The sequence below is a fragment of the Sciurus carolinensis genome, chromosome 10 (assembly GCF_902686445.1).
Source record: "Sciurus carolinensis chromosome 10, mSciCar1.2, whole genome shotgun sequence".
Classification (NCBI taxonomy): Eukaryota; Metazoa; Chordata; class Mammalia; order Rodentia; family Sciuridae; genus Sciurus; species Sciurus carolinensis.
In genome coordinates this window covers 44,089,275-44,113,147 of record NC_062222.1, presented here as the reverse complement: position 1 = coordinate 44,113,147, position 23,873 = coordinate 44,089,275, and the positions used below count along the sequence as shown (strand labels likewise).

General features: G+C 35.0%; 2 protein-coding genes across 5 annotated transcripts in view; one reads left to right on the top strand and one right to left on the bottom strand.

Moving 5' to 3' along the window:
- Positions 1-2,364, bottom strand: part of Zgrf1 (zinc finger GRF-type containing 1) — a 78,164-nt gene extending 75,800 nt beyond the window's left edge. For 3 of the 4 annotated variants that reach the window (XM_047566750.1, XM_047566754.1, XM_047566755.1), the window contains exon 1: positions 2,330-2,364. The gene's annotated coding sequence lies outside the window, so the exon portion shown is untranslated. Of the gene's footprint in view, positions 1-2,277 lie in introns of all 4 variants that reach the window. The other variant, XM_047566752.1, reaches the window with a different exon arrangement.
- Positions 2,365-10,722: 8,358 nt separating this feature from the next.
- Positions 10,723-23,016, top strand: Larp7 (La ribonucleoprotein 7, transcriptional regulator). Its single transcript, XM_047567066.1, is given in 13 exon segments — positions 10,723-10,770; positions 10,772-10,919; positions 11,267-11,367; positions 11,445-11,528; positions 11,649-11,813; positions 11,889-11,982; positions 12,071-12,418; positions 12,539-12,683; positions 14,371-14,522; positions 14,981-15,099; positions 17,967-18,126; positions 18,293-18,384; positions 22,716-23,016. Coding segments are annotated over 13 exon segments (1,737 nt in total). The 3' UTR covers positions 22,797-23,016.
- Positions 23,017-23,873: the final 857 nt, after the last annotated feature.

The following is a 23,873-nucleotide window of genomic DNA, read 5'->3' as shown; positions in this document are numbered from 1 at the left end:
GTTGGTATATAGTAGTTATTAATATTGAATTATTTAATAATAGCTATTATTTATTCAGTATTATTATATGCTAGACACTGTTAAAATGCTTTAAATGTCTATAACCTTATGATATAAATACTATTTTTATATCCTTTTAACAAAAGAAATTGAAAGACATAATTGAGTAACTTGCCCAAGGTTATAAAGTAAATAAATGGCAGATTTAGAAATCAAAACCAAATTGTATAAACACTAAATTCATAAATACTAACTTACATAACCATTTAGTAACTATCCACATGTTTAAGGCCAGAATTGGACTAGACTTTACGTAAATTTATCAATCTCATAATCCCAAAGGGTAGGTATTAAGGGCTAGGGCAATAACTAATTTAGCATTCATGAAATCCTCCATGCAACAAAAAAAGGAAGTATTATCATCATGATTTACAAATTAGGAATCTAGTAGTCACTCATTTAGGATTACTTTTATGCTATTTAGGAACGGCAAGATAAATTCACCACTACTTTCTTAAGATATTACTTTTGGAATCTACCTTCCCCGCACCCCAATACTAGAGACTGAATCCAGGGGTACTCTACCACTGAACTACATTCCCAGTCTTTTTTAATTTTAATTTCTTAATTATTATTATTTTTGTGTGTGTGTGTGGTGCTAAGGACTGAACTCAGGGCCTTGTTTTGCAGGCAAGCACTCTACCAACTGAGCTATATCCCCAGCCCCTTTAATTTTTATTTTGATTTTGCTGAGCTGCTTAGGGCCTCACTAAGTTACTGAGACAGGCCTAGAATATGGGATCCTTCTGCCCCAACCTCCCAAGTCACTGGGATTATAGGTGTGCACCACCAAGCCCAGGTGAAATTTACAATTTAAATTACAGTAAGATGTTCTCCATGTTTGCATAAATATGTCAAAATACATCTACTGTCATGTATAACTACAAAGAACAAATTTTAAAAAGAGAATAAAAAAATTGTAAAGATTCAAACTCTCTGACAAGGTAAATCAGATTATGGGATTAAACCTAAAAGAAAAGCTAACTGGATTTTTAAAAAAATATTTAGAAGAGTCCTTACACTTATATTCAATGAGTTAACAACCTCACCTTGCTCTTTTTTTTTTTTCTTTTTTGCAGTGCTAAAGATATAACCCAGAAACCCTATTATGCTGTATAATTATTATGCACAAATAAAGTTTTGAAAAATGGAAAAAAGAAAAAAAGATATAACCCAGAATCTAGAGCATGCTAGGGAAGTGTTCCACCACTGAACTACATTCTCAGGCCCTCCTTTCTTATCTTACCATCAAACTGGAAAAAAAAAACAAATGACAAGAACAAAAAAACATGGTTTTAGCCAACAGCATCATATATTCAAGTGAGGTGCAAGGATAAAATATTTTCTAAAAGTGTTAATCTGTCCAAATTTTTCAGACAACTCAAGTGTTGACCATCCTCTTGTAGGTGAAAGATTTGTCTGCAAAGTTTTTAAAGTCCTGGGGAAACTACAGATGTTCTGTGATAATTAAATATGCTTTACACATACATATACATTATTGTGCTTCTATATATACATATTACATATCCATGTTCTCAGTAAAATATGAACCATTCTTCCTATTATGACGAGATGTTTTGGGTTCTTTTGCTTATGAACATGCATAATTTTCCAAACCTAAATGTGAACCTCTAAGTGGTTCAGGCTTAAAAGTTTCTGAACATGTTTTCTCAACAGAAACAGTTGGGCGCTGTGGTACAGGCCTTGCAATCCCAGAGACTCAGGAAACTGAGGCAGAAGGATCATTCCAAATCCGAGGCCAGTCTGGGTAAGTTGGTGAGACCCTATTACAATATAAAATAAAAATGGATGGGGATGTAGCCCAGGGATAGATTGCCCCTGGGTTCAATCCCCCAATAACTAAATAAATAAGGAAGAAAATTAACATTCCAAATAACAACAAAAATTCCTACATTTCATTAGCCAAGACTGCAATAACGAAGATCCTGTGTCGGCAAATGACAATGGAAACTTGATCACTAGATCTTCTGTCAGTCCTAAAATCAAAGAGCAAAACTCTCTCTGGTTCTCATACTAAGGACCAGAATTGCAAAACAGGGGCTAGCAAAGAGACGAAGATGAGGCACGAATAATTACAGACAGTTGAAACAAGCTGTGACTGCTATCACCTCAATTTTCGTTTACAAACAACATCCTTCCCGGTCTGCTCCCGTGGAACAGATTTTCTTCCCTTCCCTCCAAATCACTCAAATTTACCTGCCTGTCCACCCTTCCTTTCCCGGAAAACCCAAGAAACACTTCATTTCACCTGTCCCATTGCACAAAATCCACTTTCGAATTTCTCCCGCGAACGAGTGTGACGTCACTAACCCGGGACCGCACCAGATGAGGACCCGGTTCTTAGCCCGCCCACTACCGTCTCAGCCTGAACCGCCGTTTTCAATCCGCCAATCAAATTCTTCATGGGCTTCGCGCTTCCTCAGCTGGCCCCACTCCCTGAAGCCCCGCCCCCTCGGAGGCAGCCCTCACCCGTGACGTGTGTGGCGAACGCACGGCCTCAGGGCCTGCTCTCTCACGGCGGGAGGGGAGAGTGGTGTCGCTCGTCATATGACGCGAAATAGCCACGACTTTAAGGCTCGGGAGACGGAAGGACTGAAGGACGCAGTCTCTGACCCTGTATTTTGGGAATTGATCCGAGTAAGTGACAAGTGGCGTTTAAGGCGCTCAGGTTGGGTGAAGTCTAATTTCCTCTCAGTCCTTTTTCATGCAGTCCGTTCTATTATCTGTTGTCCCTCCTACCCCGCCCCCTCCCACAAACCCATCAGTTCTCTTGGCCTGGTGCACTCTGCGCATGCGCAGGAGTCCTCTTGTGGCCCTTGTAGTTCCCGTTTTCGGGCCGTGGGGGCGTGTAGCGACTGGCGTTGGAAGGTTAGGGCACGCCCCACGTTTGGCGGCGTTTCTGCGGAAGTACGGGTGGCTAGAGGAGCAACAGGGAAAGAGACTTATTTGCATATGGGAGTTGACTGCCTAGGGATAGCAAATATGAGGGAACATGAGATTTGTTTTGGAAATCTCTAATCCTTGTCCTCAGGTAGATAAAAGTTCAGCTGTGAAAAGAGCTAACAAGTAATATGTGATACAGTGGACCGAATAGAGGTACTTAGGGGAAACAAATGAGGCGGTAGGAAAGATGCGGTGGGCCTGAAGAGTAAGGTGGCATTTAGACTGAGCTTTGGAAATTGACTAGGGATTTATTTATGAAACAACTTAAACGAGAAGCCTCGTTTAAGGCAAAGACACAAGCCACTGAAGTGTTTTTGTAACCATTGAGGAGTCAGCTTTGACTGGAACAGTGATTCGGGACCCTTTTTGGCACAAGCGTTGTTTTAAAAACCAGAAAAAAAAAGTTATGGATGAATGAGCTTCCCAGGAAAGTGTGTCTCTGAAAAAAACTTTTTGTGAATAATTTCATAAAGAAAAATGTGGCTGAAAATGGCAAAAAGAAAAAAGCGTATCTACTTCACTGGTCCAAGTACTACAACTGTGTAAATTGTAGAGAACCATAAAAATGGAAATTGCGTTTATCCAAGGAGATATAATTAGTTATTGCCCGGCTTATATATATTAACATTTATTTTAACGTACCTAATTATTTGTAAGGGTGTCTTTTTTGTTGTTGTTTTGGTGGGTTTTTGTTTTTGTTTTTTGGCGAAGCGGTGTGTTTTTCATAAGCAATAAAAGGCTCTTGTTTCCTCTATATTTTTCATTAGTGCATTATAATTATACATATGGGGAGATTCATTGTTACCGTATTCATACGTGCACACAACATAGCAATTTAATTTAGCCTTTATTGATCACCAGTATATCCCCATTTTCTCCCCTTTTCCCTTCCTCTGGTTCTTTTACTCTTTAATATTCATGAGATACCCCCACACACACGCGCACACACACCCTTTACCTTTTTCCACTCTTAACTTCCACATAGAAGAGAAAACATGATCCTTGACCTTTTGAGTTTGACTAGTTCCACTTAACATAATGTTCTCAAGTTCCATCCATTTTCTGCAAATGACATAATTTCATTATTATTTATGTCTGAATAAAACGCCAATGTGTATATATACCACATTTTCTTTATCCAGTCATCCATTTCTGGACATGTAGGCTGGTTCCATAGTTTGGCTAATGTGAATTGTCCCGTTACAAGTATGTGTGTGCATGTCACTATAATATTCTGACTAATTCTTCAGGATAAATATCCATGAATGGTATAGCTGAGTATATGGTGGTTTCTTTTTTAGGTTTTTGAGGAATCTCCATACTGATTTCCACAGAGGTGGTCTAATTTACATTCTACCAACAGTTTAAAGTGTTACTTTTTCTTCACATCTGTCTAGCATTATTATTGTTTGTATTGTTGATGGCTGCCATTCTGTTGTTGATTCTGCCATTGATTCTATTGTTGATTCTATTGTTGATTCTGCCATTCTGACTGGAGTGAAATGAAATATCAGGGTAGTTTTTGATTTTCATTTCCCTAATTGTTAAAGTTGTTGAACCTTTTTTCACATACTTCTAGGCCATTCATATTTCTTCTTTTGAGAAGTGTCTGTTTAGTTCATTGCCCACTTGTTAATTGGGTTACTTTTTTTGGTGGAAAGGTGCTTAGTTTTTTGAGTTTTCTTATATATTCTGAATATTAACCCCCAGTCAGAGTAGCTAGCAAAATTTTCTCCCATTCTGTAGATTCTCTGTTCACATTCCTAATTGCTTTTTAAACTCTTCATTGAGTTGTAGTATATAAGTTTCCCTCATTTATTTTCTTGGCTTGTAGTATATAAGTTTCCCTCATTAACTATCCAAGTAAAATCTTTACCAGGGGGCTGGGGAGATAGCTCAGTCGGTAAGGCCCTGGGTTCGATCCCCAGCATCGCAAAAAAAAAAAAAAAAAATCTTTACCAGGTATTCACGTTGTATTTATACAAGTATCATGATTTACTTTTTCTTTTTAAATTTATCTTTTAGCAAGTTCATGGATTTTTCAAGAAGTCTTGAAACCCACCTGAAGTTACATAGACTTAAGAATTTGTAGGTCAAAAATAGTGTGCCAAATTTGAGGTTTTACTAAAAAGTAGGCAATATGAGAATCAAATATATGAGGATTCATTAACATACCTGTCTTTGAAAAGCCAAGTTACTTAACCTTTGAACCCCTGTTAAAAGAAGGTGGAAGAAACTACTTGGTAGGATTGTGAGGATATACAACAATATATTTAAAGTTACTGGCATTGTTGCACAGTAACTTATATTCTTTGTTCAAAGTTCATATTTAAAAGCCAGTTAGACATTACCGGTTTACTTAGTAGTTTTTAAATGCACATTATGTTACTGAAAAGTGCTAAGGAATTTCTGAAGTTGCAAGTTTTGACATCAGCATCACAGAATCCTATCAGTGTTTTAGACAAGTTACACATAGTTTTCTATGAAGGATGGATGGTGTCTAGCTGGTCATAAGCTGTTGCCATATTCTAGTGACAATAATTGTAGAAAACACTGAAAATGGAGGAATCTTTCAAAGATATATTTGAAAGTGATAGATTGGTAAATAATAATGTGGTTATATATTATTGAGTGTGTATGCTACAGAACCAATTTGAAGTGGTTTATTCTGACTAATCCTTACAGCCTTATTTAGGTATGCTTTTTTTTTAATCCACATTTTGTGGACTCTAGAAAAATAACTTGTTCAAAATTCATAGAACTAGTCAATGGCTTGCTTGGTTAACTTGGTGGAATATGACATCCTTAAGTAATATGAAGGTGGTAGAATATACCTGGATAGGAAAGTTAATGAGTTTGATTTGGAATGCAGGGAATGAAAAGACATATCATAGAACCTTGAGAAAGTGCAAACTTTGAAGATCAATACTGTAAAAAAAGTATTGCCATGTAGCTTCCTGATTTTCTGCAGCCATTGTGTAGGGAAGCCAAATTATTCTATATCTTACTTTGCTTTCTTTTTAATCCATATCTTCCTTTAAATCAAAGGTATATTTCACCATCTGAACGTAGATCATCCAAGCCACAAAAGTAATCCCTGGAAGAATGGAGGGTCTCTGGTCTATGATACAAGAAACATGAGGAGACTCTGGTTTCTGGGAGAATTGTTACTTTCCATGCTTTTGCAGTTCTGTTCACTATTCCTATGCCTGTGATGGTAGGCTCCCATCAGGAAATGAAATAGAGAACAGGCAGCTAGCCCTTTGTAATGTACAGTCAGCAGTGGAGCTTCCCACAGTGGTAATCATAGTCTTTTGTATTGTATTTATATACTAGCACCTTACAAAAGAATTTGAAATACTTCACTTTACAGGTACTTTTAAATATATTTTATTTATTCAACAAATACTTAGATAGTGATCAAGGTAAAGTCCCTGCCCTTATATTGCCTACATTCTAGTGGGGTAGAATATATAGACAATAAAATAATTCCAGATAAGATGAAAGAATATATAGAAAAGAGTGACCGGTAGATAGGGTTCAGGGTGCCCGGGAGTTTGTTCTTCCACATTTTTTATTGGTGCATTGTAGTTGTACATAATGATGAGATTTGTTACATATTCATACATGCACACAATATACAATATGACAATATAATTTGGCCAATATCATTCCCCAGGATGTCCCTGTCCTTCCCTATCGTCTATCCCTTTGATTTTTTAGGAGATTCCCCTCTCCTCCCCCACCTTTCTTTTCCTTTTTCCTCTCCACCGACCACATATAAGAGAAAACATATAATGCTTGACCTTCTGAGTTTGACTTGTTTCACTTAATATAATGATCTTTAGTCCCATCCATTGTCCTTCAGATGACATTATTTCAATTTTCTTTATGACTGAATAAAACTCCATTATGTATATATACCACATTTTCTTTATCCATTCATCCTTTGATGAACACCGCATCTGGTTTCATAGCTTTACTTGTGATTTGTGCTAGAACACAATTTTTAGATTGGATAAAAAAGAAAGTCTCTCTTGAGATAGTGACATTCTGAGACTTCTGAATGAAAAAGGAAGTCCATACAGATATGTCAGGGAAGGTAGAGAGCAGACAGAGGAAAGCCCTTTAAGTAGGAATGGCCGTAGTGTGTTTAAGACACCTAGAGGACTGGGGAGATAGCTCAGCTGGTAGAGTGCTTGCCTGGCAAGCGCAAGGCCCTGAGTTCGATCCCCAGTACCACACACACACAAAAAAAAGACACCTAGAGATGGTGTTATAATCAGAGTGATCTTGCTGAAAGGAATTGTGGAAAATAAGTTAGAGATCCTCAGGTGGGATCACACAGGGTCTTATAAACAGTAAAGTCTTTTGAACTTTGAACTTTGAATGTGACAAGCAGATCTTTGGAGGAGTTTGTACAAACTGATCTGATTTATATTCTTAAATTACTCTTCTCTCTGGAGAATTGGTTATAAGGAAAGAAGAGTAAAACCAGGAAGATCTTCTGAAAGATCTTCTGATCTTTACTGAAAGAAGATCTTGAATTCAGACCAGATGGTTGTGAAGGAGGAAATGTTCAGGATATATTTTAAAGGTGGAGCTAACAGAAGTGCTGATGAATTGACTATGGAGTATAAGATAAAGTGGAATTAAGAATCATTGTCCTGTTTTTGCCCTCAACAATTTCGTAGTTGGTGTTTCTGAGATAGGAAAAACTAGGACAAGAATGAGTTTGTGTAAAATTCTAGATTTTTTTTTTCTCTTATTAAGTTTGAGATATTCTCTGGATAAGCCATTGGAAATCATAAGTGGATAGTACAAGATTGGAATGTGGAGCTAATTAGAGAATAGATAGCTTGTGAAACATAACCCAAAGAGCTTAAAACCTCAAAGAATAATGTGTAGATAATAAGGGAGCCCAAGACTCAGTTCAGTCATAGCAACATGTAAAGGTAGAGCACAGTAGGAGGGTCCAGTAAAAGGGAACTTTCTTGGAAGCCATGTGAATAAAGTATCTTCAAAGAAGGAGTTACTAGCTCCAAATGCTGCTGAAAAATCAAATAGACAATGGAACTCACTGATATCTATAGTTTCACCAGGATGGAAGGAAGAAAAGCCTGATAAGAGGGATTGAAGTGAGAGTATGAGATGAAGCTTGAGGTTATGCAGTACTAAATGGCAGCTGATATTTTTTCTAATTATTAATTTTGATGTATTTTATATCTTTTGATATAAAATATATATATATTTTGATGTATTTGCTGTGTTTTATATCTTAAACTAGCATCAACTAAATGTTTCATTACTTGTATCTTTTCAAAATTGATACTTGGTTGATCATCTGAAGCCTACTCTGAAAATGCCAAAATTCTCTTATGGTAAGAATGTACCTTTAGTTGGAGATTTGAGGTGAAATGCATCAGGGACTTTGTATCCCCTTACTGAATATCAATTTAAAATACATTATTTCTGTTACTGTTGGCAACATTACTGTAGCTGTTACTGATTCTAGGAGGCAGACTCAGGAGACACAAGTCGGCTTTAATCTAATACCTTGTTTACTTAGCTTTAAAGAGAATACATTGCAAAAGATACAGTAGGTACAACAGCTTCATCTCATCTAGGGGCTCAGACCTATCATTTACCCAAATACAGCAGTTACCCAAACCTACTGCATTTTGTTGCCTCTCCCCAACAGGTATGCATGGCTTCCCTAGGTAAGGGTTAAGGAGTACTTAGGCTATCTTCCCAGGTAAAAGCTTTAGCCCATTTTGCCCATGTTGCCTAACAATCTTTTATGGGACTCTGTTCACCTAGACCCAAGGCCTGCTTGCTATAGGTTCTCCAACCCAGGTATAACAGAGCAGATGTTTACAACTTTCCGCATTTGTTTTAACTCTGCTAAGAGACTGAGGTTATTCTCAGGCAGGCCTGCATCTTCCCAGACTTGATTGTTAATCTTTTGCTTATGCACTCACTTTTTTGTATGTACCTCTGGTGATTCAATTCACTCAACAAATTTTATATACAATTCATTCAATTCATTTTGAGTAAATAGCCAGGGATGGGGATGGCTCAGTAAACAAAACAGTCACAACTGTGGGTTTGCTCAGTGGTGGACCTCTTGCCTAGCACAAACAAGGCCCTAGTCAGTCCCCAAAAATCTAAACAAAAAAGACAGAAATCTCTGATTTCATTAATCTTACATTCTAGAAAGGATAAGAAAACTAAAAGCAGGGCACAGTGTTACATGCCTGTAATCCCAGTGACTCAGTAGTGGACACTATGGCAGTAGAACTACAAGTTCCCGGCAGCGTCTGCAATTTAGTGAGACCTGTCTCACTTTATTTAAAGAAGGGCTTGGGATATAGCTTGGTGGTAGAGCGCCCCCAGGGTTCAATCCCTAATAATAAAGAAAAAAAGTAGGATTAAAAAATAAAGAAAAATTACATAGTGATGTTAGAAAGTGATAAGGACTAGAGAGAAAAATAATGCAGAGGAAATATCAAATATCTATCCAGAAACTTGGGTTTTTAAATATGGTTGTCAGAGGAGACCTCACAGAGGTGACATTTGAAAGCAAACTCACTGAGTTATTTCACAAGATATATTTCACAGAAAACAGCAAGTTCAATAGACCTTCAGTTGAAAGTTTACTGGGTGAGTTTTACATCTCTTTGGGATGGGGGGTTGATACCAGGGATTGAACTCGGGGGGCACTTGACCACTGAGCCACATCCTCAGCAACACATTGAGTGTTTAGCACCTCACTTTTCCTGAGATGGGCTTTGAACTCAGGATCCTCCTGCCAAGGCCTCCCGACTCACTGAAATTACAGACGTGTGCCACCATGCTTGGCTACTGGGTGAGTTTTAAAATAAACACAGATAGAAGCCAGGTGAAATGGTGCACACCTGTAATCCTAGCAACTGAGGCTGAGTCAGGAGGATCCCAGGTTCAAAGCCAGCCTCAGCAATTTAGAAAGACCCTAAGCAACTTAGCAAGACCCCGTCTCTAAATAAAAAGGGCTGAGGATGTGACTCAGTGGTTAAAAAAAAAAAAAAAAAACCCTAGGTTTAATCCTCAGAACAACAAGCCGAGGAAAAGCAAAGGAAAAGAAGCATGTAAAGTAACTTGAGGGAATAGCCTCCCAAGAAATAAATACTGGGAAGGCCAATTCCACAGCTTGGCAGTTGAATTCTGCTTCCAGAAAGTAGAAATTAACATGTTAAAAGTCATAATCAGGAATCAAATTTGCAGGGCTGGGGATATAACTCAAAGTGCTTGCCTTTCAACCACAGGGCCCTGGGTTTGATCCCCAGCACCGCAAAAAAAAAAAATCAAATTTGCATTTTGTCCATTGGAAATTGTTTTTAAATGTGAATAAAACTTTTGAGATGCAGGGTCTTATTGAGGTAGAAGTAAATTTTACATATGCTAATATAATTTGGTTCTGCAGTTTAAAAGGCACAAAAGGCTATGATAACCTGACACAGGAGGTCAGTTATGCTCAAGCTAAAAAGGACACACAAACACACATTTCACTATTGAAAATGCCTGGAAACTTTCAGGAAAGTTTCTTCCTAGCTGCCAAATGTGAAAAGTCCATTCTCTCTTCAGATGAAGGGTATTCTACATGTTTTTCTATTTTAACTATACGTGATGTAACTATTTACTTCTTTGTCTAACTCAGGAATGGAAACTGACAGTGGAAAGCAAAAGATAATGGAAGAAAGCACTGAGAAAAAAAAAAGATGTAGAGAAAAAGAAACGGTCTCGGGTTAAACAGGTGCTTGCAGATATTGCTAAGCAAGTGGATTTCTGGTTTGGGGATGCTAACCTGCACAAAGACAGATTTCTACGAGAGCAAATAGAAAAATCTAGAGATGGATGTAAGTCTGGTCGTGTACATTTTCAAAAAGTTTAAGGGTTATTTCGGATATATTACCTATAAATAATTCTAGGATTAGAAATAGGGAATATACACCTCTGGTAAGTGTTAAGTGGGCTAATTCCTACAAAACCGTGCATAAACTTCTAAACACCTCAATGTAGTTATAAGGATATGGAAATAAATAAATCTGTGTATTTTAATATGTGCAATATTAGTGTTTATTATATAACACATTGATTTTGTGTTATAATTGTGTAGTGTATACAAGAGTATAAAGCTGAAGTTTTACTTTATTGAAAATTGTTGTAATTAGTCATTCCCCTTATTCCATCTGTAATTTATTAGATGTTGATATTTCACTTCTGGTGTCTTTTAATAAAATGAAGAAGTTGACTACGGATGGGAAGTTGATTGCCAGAGCACTGAAAAGTTCAGCTGTTGTAGAGGTAAACTTTCATTTAAAAAATTTTTATTGAAGTCCCACAACTATTTTGCTTTTATTAAATGTTCTACTTCTTTAAAGCTGGACTTAGAAGGCACCAGAATCAGGAGAAAAAAGCCTCTGGGTGAAAGACCAAAGGATGAGGATGAGCGTACAGTGTATGTGGTAAGAATTTTATAAAAGTACACAAAAGACTTTTTAATGTTAAAATTTATTAACAGGAATAAGGCATACATTGTGAAACCTTAGGTTTGCATACTTATTGCTGCCTCTAATTTATCACAGGAGTTACTTCCCAAAAATGTTAATCACAGCTGGATTGAAAGAGTATTTGGGAAATGTGGCAATGTGGTTTATATAAGTATACCACATTATAAATCTACTGGAGATCCAAAGGGATTTGCCTTTGTGGAATTTGAAACAAAAGAGCAAGCAGCAAAAGCTATTGAGGTAGGTCTAGATCCTAAAGGGGGGGGGCAAAAAAAAAGAAATTAATCACTTCATAGAAAATTAATGAAATTTTAGTTTCTTAACAACCCACCGGAAGAAGCGCCAAGAAAACCAGGCATATTTCCCAAGACAGTGAAAAATAAGCCTATTCCAGGATTAGGAGCAGCTGGTGAGTAATATTGATACAGATGTAAAATACATAAATTACTTACACATTAAAAATAAAAAATTTTTACATTAAAAATAAAAATTTACAGAGGAAAAGAAAAAGAAAAAGAAGAAGAAAGGCCGGATTAAGAAGGAAGACAATGTGCAAGCAAAAGAATTAAATATGGACACAAGCAACGAGAGCATCTGTAAAATGAAAAGGTCAAGGACAGCATCTGAGGGCTCCGAAACGGAAACAACCCCTGAACCTCAAAAGCAGCCCACAAAGAAAAAGAAAAAACGGGAAAGAGAAGTGACCAGCTTACCTGAAGGCAAAACAGGGAAAAGAAAGCGAAGCGGTTCTGAAGATGCAGAGTGCTTAGCTCCCAGATCTAAAAAGAAAATGGCTCAAAAAGACATTAAAAAGGAAGCATCCGAAATTTCAAAAGAAAACAGAGGTATAACGTTAAATGTTATAATTTGATATGGATAGCATCAAAAATCCTTGTTTGCATTTAGATACCGTTGAAATCTGTTTCCAATGCATTGCAGTTACAAATGTCTTTATATTGCTCTAGACTTAGAATTCTCTACAGAAGAGGAAAAGGATGGTGGAGATATAAAAGATGGTTCTCTACTAAAAACAAAGAGAAAGCATAAGAAAAAACATAAAGAGAGACATAAAATGGGAGAAGAAGTTATACCGTTGAGAGTACTGTCTAAGTAAGTAAATATTCTAGTGCGAGAACCGACCAGCACTCCATCACCATTGCTAAAGTGCAATTCCAATTTATACTCAACAGAGTTGCATGTTAGCAACAGTGATGGCCTGTAGTCCCATACCCGACTCAAGGTGGTTTAAATATGTGCAGATTACATAGGAACCACCACACTCAAACATGGAAGCACTTATTTTATCAGGTCACAGCAAGTGCCTCCATGTTAAAGTAAAGGTGACCCCTGAACAAATCTTGAAATGTACTTCAAATATGCTAAAAATGACAGTCAAACATACTCTTAAGAACTTGCTAAAACGTAAAAGGAAGACTTACCATCACTAAAACATGGAAGCACTTACTTTTCCAGTTCCAAAGCAAGTACATCCACGTTTAAGTGGTGGGAAGCCCAGTCTTGTAATACACCTAACCTGTAATAAAAGGAGAAATCAAAAGCAGCATTCTAAAATACAAAAAATTACAAGTTGTGCTGTTCTGGAGACACCTCCACTGAAACATGGAAGCACTTACTTTTGTTTCACACAGCAGGTACCCCCATGTTAAAGCAAAGGGGACCCCTGCAAACTTTTAAGGCTAAAAAAAAAAAAAGTCCATTCTGGCGAAGTAAGTTGAATTCACTTCTACTAAAACATGGAAGCACTTACTCTGTTTATTAAAAGGCACAGAAAGCACCTCCATGTTAAAGTTGAAGGGAGTCCACTCATACAAGACTTCTTTGAACCCAAACTGCAGAAAGAAAGAAAAAAAACTGTTAGAAATTTTTCCCTAAAGCTGGAAAAAAAGAGTTTAGAGACTTTTTTTCTTTACCTTCCTGCACCAGTTTCCAAAGAGTTCTGTCCTCATCTCCAGAAGTAAAGGCAAGGACTTTGGCACTTCTATTTATACTATTCTTACCTCCTGAATTCCTTTTGCTTTTTTATCTGAGAATCATTACAACAGCCTTTTGTTATTTTAATGTGTAAGCTCGAAGGGAAAGTATGATCCTGGGTGGGTCTGGATACTTTTTTTTTTTTTTTTGAAGTATACAGATGTCAATGTTAACAGCTAAAACCATTACCACAAGATATCCTCCTCTTGGGAAAAAAAAAATTCCCTATCTGCTTGTTTGATGGCACAGATTAGGGTAACAATGAGTGCTCCCACAGAGTCAGGAGATGCATTGTGTTTTTATCTGGAGGAGCTCTAGTTGTTTGAAGAAACATCTACATGTTAAATGTATGTAAATAAATTGCTTCCATGGGGTGTTTTTTTTTCTTCTCAGAAATACCTCTTGATTCAAGTAAGTACTGAAAGAATGTTATCTCCCAAATTGGAAGAAGTTTAGCAACCTTTAAATTTTAATCCCTCACAATTGCCCCAAAATAACTGATCTAGTAAATGTTACTAATTAAGGAATTAACTCTAAAATTTGACATTTGTAAATTAAAATGTTCAAAACAGTGATCTAATTTGGAAACTTGAAACATCTTAATCTGAATGCTGGGGAAAGATGGAACTCACTTGTTTGCTAGATGGATTTAAGAACTAAGAAATAATTTGACACTAGTGCATTTAGACAAAGAGAAAAGTTGGGAGGAGTCATTCTGAATGTACATATTTACGTTAATTTACATGTTTAATGTTTTATTTAGTCACCTGTTGTCACTTTTCCTACTTCATTTTTTGCCTTACAGGAGCGAATGGATGGATTTAAAAAAAGAGTATTTGGCACTACAAAAAGCCAGCATGGCTTCTTTAAAAAAAACTATATCCCAAATAAAATCAGAATCAGGAATGGAGACAGACCAAGGAGTTCCTAATAACTATGGAATGGGAAATGAAAAAGGTAAAGATCACTATGATTCTGTGGATTATAATATATTTAATTTTGCTGTTTATTTTAACAAATATTTGAGCTGCAAATTTAGCTAAGGTAACAAACAGTACAGCAAATTTTCACATTTAAATATATATGTAAAATATTCTTATGTAATAACTATGTCTGTTTATTTATTAAGTATAGTTATTTTGTTCCTTCAACTCAGGGGAAGAGGGACATGTTTAAAGTTTTTACAATTGCTCTTCTAACCCTTTGCATTAAGAGTAATGTAACTTATCTGCTTATCTGAAATAAGCAGTATGACACAATATAGCTTCCTTAATTATTTAATTCATTATTGTTTGAAAATTAAGTGAATTTTAAATCGATTATTTAAATCAACCTAAGAAATCTTGTTCTAAGAGTAGTCCTCCTAAGTGTTAAATTGTTAAGAGTTGAGAGTGTTTTCCTTTTCAAATCAACAGCCTGCAGTCAAGAGAATCACCCTCAGGAGAAGGTTAATGCTCAAGGACCACAGTTTGTGAGTGGAGTGATTGTGAAGATCATTAGCACAGAACCTCTACCTGGCAGAAAACAAGTTCGGGTAATAACTTTTAATCCCCTAGACTATAGTCCCTTTCTCTTTTTATTAACTTGTCTATGTGAAAATGTTTTTAATATGGAAAACAAAACAAATTCAGTTACCTTATGTAAAGAGTTTTGTTCTCTGCTAACTCTTAAGTATAACTTGAAGCAAAATCTAAAGATAGATTCCTCAGTGAATCAGATTTGCAGTGATCACAGTTTAAGTATCTTTCTTTTATAGGAAAATTAAAATTTGTGCTTATTTTTGTTTGTGTCACTAATGGTTGACTAAATATATGGTTGAAAGAGGACATATAGACATTCTAACTACAGAAGTTTTTTCTGTTTTGTTTTCTGTGAAAACGTGATTTAGACAAATAATTACTTGGCACCATAATGTTTGCTTTTAAAGAGTTAATCAACTTTAGAGTGTCTAAATTTTTCTGAGAATTATAGTCATCTGATTGGTTTTGAAGCAGGCTAAAGAATTTTTGAATTTGTATTTATTTGTACTCGAAGAATTTCTGACTGTATTTATTTGTGCTTGTAGTTCTCAGTAGATACCTGAATTATTTTGTTACCTTTAAAAAAAAAGCCCAGATGGATATTATGGAATAGAAAGAATAATATGAATATTTTTCACTTTGCGTGGATTTACTTTGTTTTCTTTCTCTTAATGAATCATTCTTGGAAATTGAACTTTTTTCCTGAAAGAAATATAGGAGTTTTGGTGGAAATAGTCTTTTAATTTTTGAAGAAATTTTCAGTAAAGGTGTTTTCAATCTGTGTTAATTAGTTTTAAACAATTACATAAAAGTACGACCTGTTTTTGAAGAGCTACAAAATGAACATGTGCAAATCAATCCCATCATTGTATATAATTTACACTGTCAATTTGTATGCATGCTGGTGTACAATCTTTTTCCTTCTTACAGTTATCTTGTACAACTTTTTATACAAAGATAGCAATACTACTTATTAATGAGAGCCTATTCCTTAATGTAGGACGGACTCCCTTATTTACCCTTACCCACCACTCATTTCAATAAGAAGCTTTGTTTTTAAACTGTATACAATGTTCTGTGATGCAGCAAATATTTTTGAAATTCTCTCATAATGATTTTCAGTACTATGAGGTATTCTGTTGGGTTTTTCCATTTACTGATGCCAGTCAAGTTTTTTAACTTGAAAAACCCTGTAAGGATCTGTAAGCACTCCTTGTCTAAATCTTTATTCTTAAAATCCTGCAGCCAGCACTTAAGATATTGATTTAGTTTCTCTTTCCAATGTTGATGAGGAATTTGGCCAATCCCAAAGGCTATATTTCCACCTTACATTTAGATTGTAGTAGCAATGTAGAATTTAGACTGATAGGCAAAAAAATTTGGGGGAATATAAATGAATGCTTAGCATGTAAAAGGGACTGGGTTCAATTCCCATCACCAAAAATAATTTTTTAATTAAGGAGCTTTTATTATCAAAATGGTATTTATATCAATTTCAGATTTTTTATTTGCAATCAAAATCATAAGACAACTACATTAATGAAGTTACTTACGTTTTGCTGGAGCAAAAACTGAGCTATGATAGTAGTTACTGCAGTCTGTGACTTGCCCATGTGATTACCTGGCTAATTTGTCATAATAAGGGTTTTAAATTCTAAGGGTTTTAAATCAGGAGATTAACCTGACATTATAATGGATATTTAGTAAATATCTTTTGAATTTTACTAATTTAACCTCTCTGAAAAATCAAGTATAAAGTGAATACATTCAATTTACATCAACTGAATAATGATTGTTTTTCATGCTTTCTGTCTAAATTTAATACCAGTCACTAGATAAGGAAATAGAAAGGATTGTATTTTTGTCTACAGTTATCTTTTTTTTTAATTGATTCAGCAAATATTTACTAAGGGGCTTGTTTTGTGATAGTAAGCTAAGTGCTGGGATGAATGAAGACCCAGTCCTTGGCTTCTAGAGACTCATGAATTTTTACTTACCTATTCTTTAGTATTCATTAATAATTTTTGTCTTGTTCTACAATGAAATAATTGCAAAATAGTCTAAATTCTTTATATAATTTAAATATCTAGAAACTCGCCATTTAAAACTAGCCTTAAGTTTATGTCTTGAAAATTTGGATCAAAACTAAAGGGAAGCAATATAAATAAGACTTGTTTTCCAGTTTCAAATCTCCATTTATTTCCTTAGCTTTATGTAAGGAAGTTGATGAATTAAGAATTAGTGTAACATTCCTGCATAAATGCATTTATATACTCTCTACAACCTGCTGTGAAAAAAACTTGTTTTAAGAATGCAGGAATCTCCTTAATTTGCCCTCACAGCAGGCATTATAGGTAAAACTTTTCTCTTGCTGGTGACCACAACCTTTTTAGTAGAGCTTACTTAGATACTTTTTCAAAAAGAAAGAGCTGGTGAGCTATGTTCCAGTACAACTACTGAAGAACTACCGGATTTTTTTAGGTTCAATAAAACTTTTTTTGTGAATGTTATAAAAAGTTGAACAATTGTTTCATGTATTTGAAGTCATGAATGATGTTGTACTGGTGAGTGAAGATAAACTTAACACCAAATACTTTTTCTTTTCCTTTAGTCTAATTTCTCATTCTTTGTAATGACTGTTCCCAGACTGTTGTGGGGGTGGGAAAACCATTTGTATATTCCACTCTATAAATATATATTGCTGAATATAAGATGATAAAGTAATGTATTTTTTAATAACATCTTTGTTTTGGAAGAAATGTTGGACATAGGATACTTAGTCTGTGTAATGGCATTTTCATACAATACATTCTGATCACCATTGGAATATTTTGATTTATTATGAAACATCTTAAATTATTGGTTTTAAATTCCAATGCAGGACACTTTGGCCGCAATCTCAGAAGTTGTTTATGTTGATTTGCTAGAAGGAGATACAGAATGCCATGTCAGATTTAAAACTCCTGAGGATGCTCAAGCAGTAATGAATGCATATACTGAAATTAAAAAAAAGCACTGCTGGAAACTCGAGGTCCTTTCTGGTAAAACTTAATAGAATTTTTAACAATAATTACTATGGGTAATTCTTTTATATTTTCTTAGTTTTTCTAATGGAACTAGTATTTGTTTCCCAACTACTTTAGTTCTGCTCATGTTTTTTCATATATGTTCTTATATTCAGTGCTCAGTTACTGTTTTGTTTTTAAGGTGATCACGAACAGAGGTATTGGCAGAAGATTTTGGTAGATAGACAGGCCAAACTTAATCAGCCTCGGGAAAAGAAAAGAGGCACTGAGAAGGTAATCAATTCTTTTTTTGTCTTATATGCTAAACTTTTTTGGGAGGCTGAATATCTTTTGAAAGTCACTAATAGATGATCATAAAATAACTTTTGCTTTGCTGTTAAATAGCAAAGATTTTGCCTAGTGTTGTGTTTTAAAGCAATAGGGAAATACTCATTTTTCTTTGAAAATATAGGAAGTTAGAATTGGTTAGCCTACAAGTGTATATAACTTAAGAGCTTTCCTTTTTTTTGTTGTTATTGAATTTACATAGGCTTGATTCGGGGCTGCTGTGGTTTGTAGCTTGGCGGTAAATGATTGTAGAAAGATTGTCTTAATGGTCACAACCACAGTGAATTTAGAGTGTAATTTATAAAGGCACTTGATTCACAGATAAGATATGCTCTCTAACAATGATAAGTTTTATTCCTTTTTCTCTAGGATAATCAGTAAGTATGCTAGCAAGATTAAATTTTTTTTTTTTTTTTTTTTTGCGGTGCTGGGGATCGAACCCAGGGCCTTGTGCTTGCCTTGCAAGCACTCTACTGACTGAGCTATCTCCCCAGCCCAAGGTTAAATATTTTAAAGCAAGGTTTTGCTCAGTAATTTTATTTTGATGACAATTAAACGAATACTGATAATGTATAAAATAATTTGCTCCAGCAGTCTATGAGGCTTATGCTTTGAAAACAAATAATAATAAAAATTTTAGGAAAACCTAAAAAGATGTACATCTTTTAGTTTGATGAACACTTTAAAAGTCATACTTAACATGTTCTCGGCTTGTTGATTTGGTGTCATTTATATATATTATTTGTTTTTACTTAAAAATCAAGTGTTTTTCATCAGCCTTTCCATTGTCTGGCATTTCTTAGAATTTATGATGATTTAGGGGGAGGTTCCCTACTGGGTCTTTCTTTGTTTCCTTGAATGTTGACTGAACTTGCTGAAATGGGGAGGCCTCCTCCTTATCCTAAAGATGCCTTCAGATCTCAGGTGTTAATTTCAAAATCCATTTGCCATTGTTTAAATGTTAAAATCATTTAAATGTTAAAATCATTTATTCTAGAACCCATACACTTTAGTATATTAACTAATACTTACCCTTATAATTGGTGCAAAATATAAAACTAGGAAGTAACATTCATTTCTTCTTAGTTTTAGATACCTAGAAAGATTTTTTTCCCTTTAGGAATTTAATTTAAGGCAAGGAGATAAATGTTGCCTTCTTGTAACTGGAGTTACAGGCATGAGTAACAAATTCCCCTGCGTTTATGAACCTTACAGATATACAGTATAGGTGGATAATAACCAGATCTGTGTAAAATCAAGTAACTTTACATCAAATGGGGTTCCCCAGGTAGTTCTCTCTGCAAAGTTGACTTACATCAGAGACCTTAGGAAAGTGGGACAGCAAGTCAGGAACATTTAGCAGTGTATCTTTTGAAGCAGAAGTAGTGAGAATTAAGTGTTTAGAAAAAATCAGATGAATGTCAGTGATTCTGCCAAAAGTATGACAGAAATATACCTTACTAACGTGACAGCCCAGTGTTCCCATATAGTATTTGCTCCATCCTTAAGTAATTGGAAAAAAAAAAATTCTGGTTCTTAGTTTTTATGCTGTGGTATAGAACCAATACTGGGAACAATCTCCTGTGCCCTGTTCAGTTTATACACAATTAAAAAGGGAGAAAATAAGTTTCATTTTCTAAATGTAGTTTTACATACAAAAATCAGACACTAGTAAATTAAATTAATGACCTATCTGAAATCTTTTTTCCTGCTATTCTGGGAATTGAACCCAGAGGCTCTGTCATACTAGACAAGTACTCTACCACTGAGAAACATCCCACCCCTTTTTTCTTTTTGTTTTTTGAGACAGGGACTTGCTGAGTTGCTGAGTCTAGCCTCAAACTTGCAATCCCCTGCCTCACTCTCTCTAGTAGCTGGGATTACAGTTGCACACCACCACTCCTGGGTCTATCCTAGATCTTTGTAACATATATGATCACTTTTTGACCCTTCAGATGTTGGATCAAACCCAGGATTTCATGCATACTAAGCATGCATGTCACTTTGAGCACATTGGTAGAAACACTTAAGTTTCTAGAGACAAAATGAAACTACTCTTATTTTCCTTTAGTTTTGAAAATATTTGAATTCTGTGCAGGGTTGGGGGGTACAGAGAATTGAACCCAGAAGTGCTTAACCTCTCATCTACTTCCCCAGACCATTTTATTTTGAGACAAGTTATCTCTGAGTTGCTGAGAATCTCACTAAATTGCCCAGACTGACCTCAAATTTGTGATTCTCCTGCCTGAGCCTCCTTAGTTGCTGAGATTACAGTCATATGCCACTGCACCTGACTGAATTTTTTGTTTTATCAGTATAGTCTTTCTTTACAAATTACTGATGTCTGAAATTCAGCAAGTGAAAACAGAATTCATAAAATCAGTGAACAGAATCTTAATCAAATAGAGACTTTGTGAGTGGTCCATGGTATCAAACTTTACACTATTTTAGCAGGGTTGGGGGGATGCTGGGGTTGTGGCTCGGATAGAACGCTTGCCTAACGTGTGAGGCACTGGGATCCATCCTCAGAACCACATAAAAATTAATTAATTAATTAAAGGTTCTTTGTCCATCTACAACTAAAAATATTTTTTAAACATAAACTATGGACTGGGGAGATAGCTCAGTTGGTAGAGTGCTTGCCTTGCAAGCACAAGGCCCTGGGTTCAATCCCCAGCACCGCAAAAATAAATAAATAAATAAATAAATAAATAAATAAATAAATAAAAAAAAAACAAACTATTTCAGTGAATATTCATTAGGATTGAATTTTTAGAGAAAAAGATTTTTCATTTACATCAAAATTAATGAGGTATTTTAAATTTACTCCAACATTTTAATCAGTTTTCTTTTGCTTTCCACATAATTTCACTTGCCTTCTTTTTTTGTTGTTTTTTTTTATCATTGCTACTTAAGACCTTTATTTATTAACAGGTGCTTGCAGTTTGATTTTTTTTTTTTTTTTTTTTGGAAAATTTAAGTTACAACCTTATTAAAAATAAAAAATGAAGTTCCTAAAATTTTCAATTTTAAATTATAACAATTATAAATTATAAGTTTTGTTGAGAAAAAACACTTTTAAAAAACAAAAACCTGGTTTGTCACTACCAAAAAGAGACATCTTTAGGTAACAATTATTTTTTAAAAACCCATGCCACATTGATAATGCAGATAGTCCTAGTTATCTGGTCAGTGGGCAAAAAGTTAGCACTTAAGGTCTTCAGCTCTAATCTTTTATTCATTTTTTATTGCTGCTGAAATTTTAGTTTCATTTCTTGTTGGATATCTAAACTGGATTATGGTAGATATGATAAGCCTGCATTTCACTTGCCTTCCTTTTTTTTAATCTTTTTTTTTTTTATTGTGCTGTGAATCAAACCCAGGGCTTCACGCATGCTAGTCAAGCAGCACCATGGATCTACACCCCTGACCTTCTTGTCTTCTTTAAAAAATATACAAGAATGTAACTTATTGATAGAGCATTTAGGTAGAGTACATTGTTACCTCTAATATAGCAATTGAGTTAAACAATTTCTTCATGTTAGGAAACTGAACTGTTCTAATTCTTTATAAAATATATAATGTTATTATGCTGTAGACTCTCTATTGTGCTGTAATTGAACACTAGAACTTATTCCTCTTATAAGAAGTTCATAAGAAAACTTGTGTGTCTCATTCAGGTAAGCATAATAAATTAAGGACTATTATTAGGTAGTGTCTTAGTAATTAATATCCAAGTCCAAAGGGATATGAAACAACAATTATAGGTCCTGAATCTTCCTAAGAATGGTTAAAAAATTACTAATGTGTGGGTTGGGGATTTAGCTCAGTGGCAGAACATTTGCCTAGCATTCACAAGGCCCTGAGTTTGGTCCTTGCCCCTGAAAAAAATTACCAGTATGCAGTAGCTGTCTTTTAAAATTGTTTTAGTTATCAATGGACCTTTATTTTATTGATTTATACATGGTGCTGAGAATCGAACCCAGTGCCTCATATGTTCGGCACATGCTCTACCACTGAGCTATAATCCCAGCCCCTGGAGTAGCTGTCTTAATTAAAGGATTTTAAGCAATGCATAGCTTTAGTGGGGGGAGGTGGTATTTCAAAGATTTAATAACTATTATACTTAATAAACCATAATTTTCAGCAGTTTTCTAAGCATAATTACCTCATTTTTCTCCCACTCCCCTTCGTAAAATAAATTGTAAACTTATAGTTGTGAAATTTGTGTTTTGGGGTATCAAATACATTCTGATTTTTGATTTCTTTCTCCATAGCTAATCACCAAAGCTGAGAAGATCAGACTGGCAAAGACTCAACAAGCAAGTAAACATATTAGATTTTCTGAATATGATTGAGAAAAATCAAAGTTCACCTCTTAATTTCACTGAATTCTTAAACCATTCTTGGAAAATCCATTTTTATTATGCTAATATTACCTAATGAATGTATTTCTAAAATCTGCATTTAATTAAAAAGAACCTTTGTTCCTTAACTTGTAAATAAAAGACATTTTTTCTAGAGAGAGGTGCGTTGTATACCACAATGTATCATTAAATATTTGTTGAAGTTACATAAGTCAGCCTCAAGTGGATTCTTCAATAATTGTTTTGAACATTATCATTGATTGCTTTTATTTACAAAACAAATACATACTTGCAAAAATAGAGGTACCTGAATTTAAAGTTTAGAAAACTGTAGTAGATGCTCACTGTACTTATTTTGAAGTTTCTTTTTTTATTTCAAATACCTTGCATGTTTTTTCATGTTGATGCATGCAGATATGTATGTGTAATATGTGAGTATATTTAGTGTTCTTTATCTATGTGAGCTTCCATTGAACAAAAGGTCATATGAACTGCTTCTAAAAAATTGTTCAAGTATTGAGTTTGTTTTTTATAAATATATGCTAAATTTGATAAACAAAATAAAATATACCAGGCTTTTCATTTTGATTTGACAAAGTAAAATATACCAGGTGATGTGGGAAAAGATCTTGGAATCAACCTTAGACACAACTGAAGTCTGTGACTTTATTCAGGAAAATCATAGGTCTGACCAGAACCAGTGGTACAGGTCTGCAACCCAGCTACTCAGGCTGAGGAAGAAGAATGGCAAGTTCCAGGTCAATTTTTTTTTTTCTTTAAACTACTCAGAGTACAATTTCTGAATTTTTACTTAATAACATTTCACTTGTCACCTTAAGACCTTACCCTGAGATAACTTGAGGGAAATTTTTTTTGTTGTTTTGGGTTTTTTGTTTTATTACAGTGCTTGAAACTGAACCCAGGACCTTACATATGCTAGGCAAGTGCTCTACCACTGAGCCATACCTCTACCCCAAGAAATACTGCCTTGTTCATGTGTGTTTGTGTGGTATTGGGAATTGAACTCAGGAGTGTTGTAACACTGAGCTACATCCCCAGCCTTTTTTT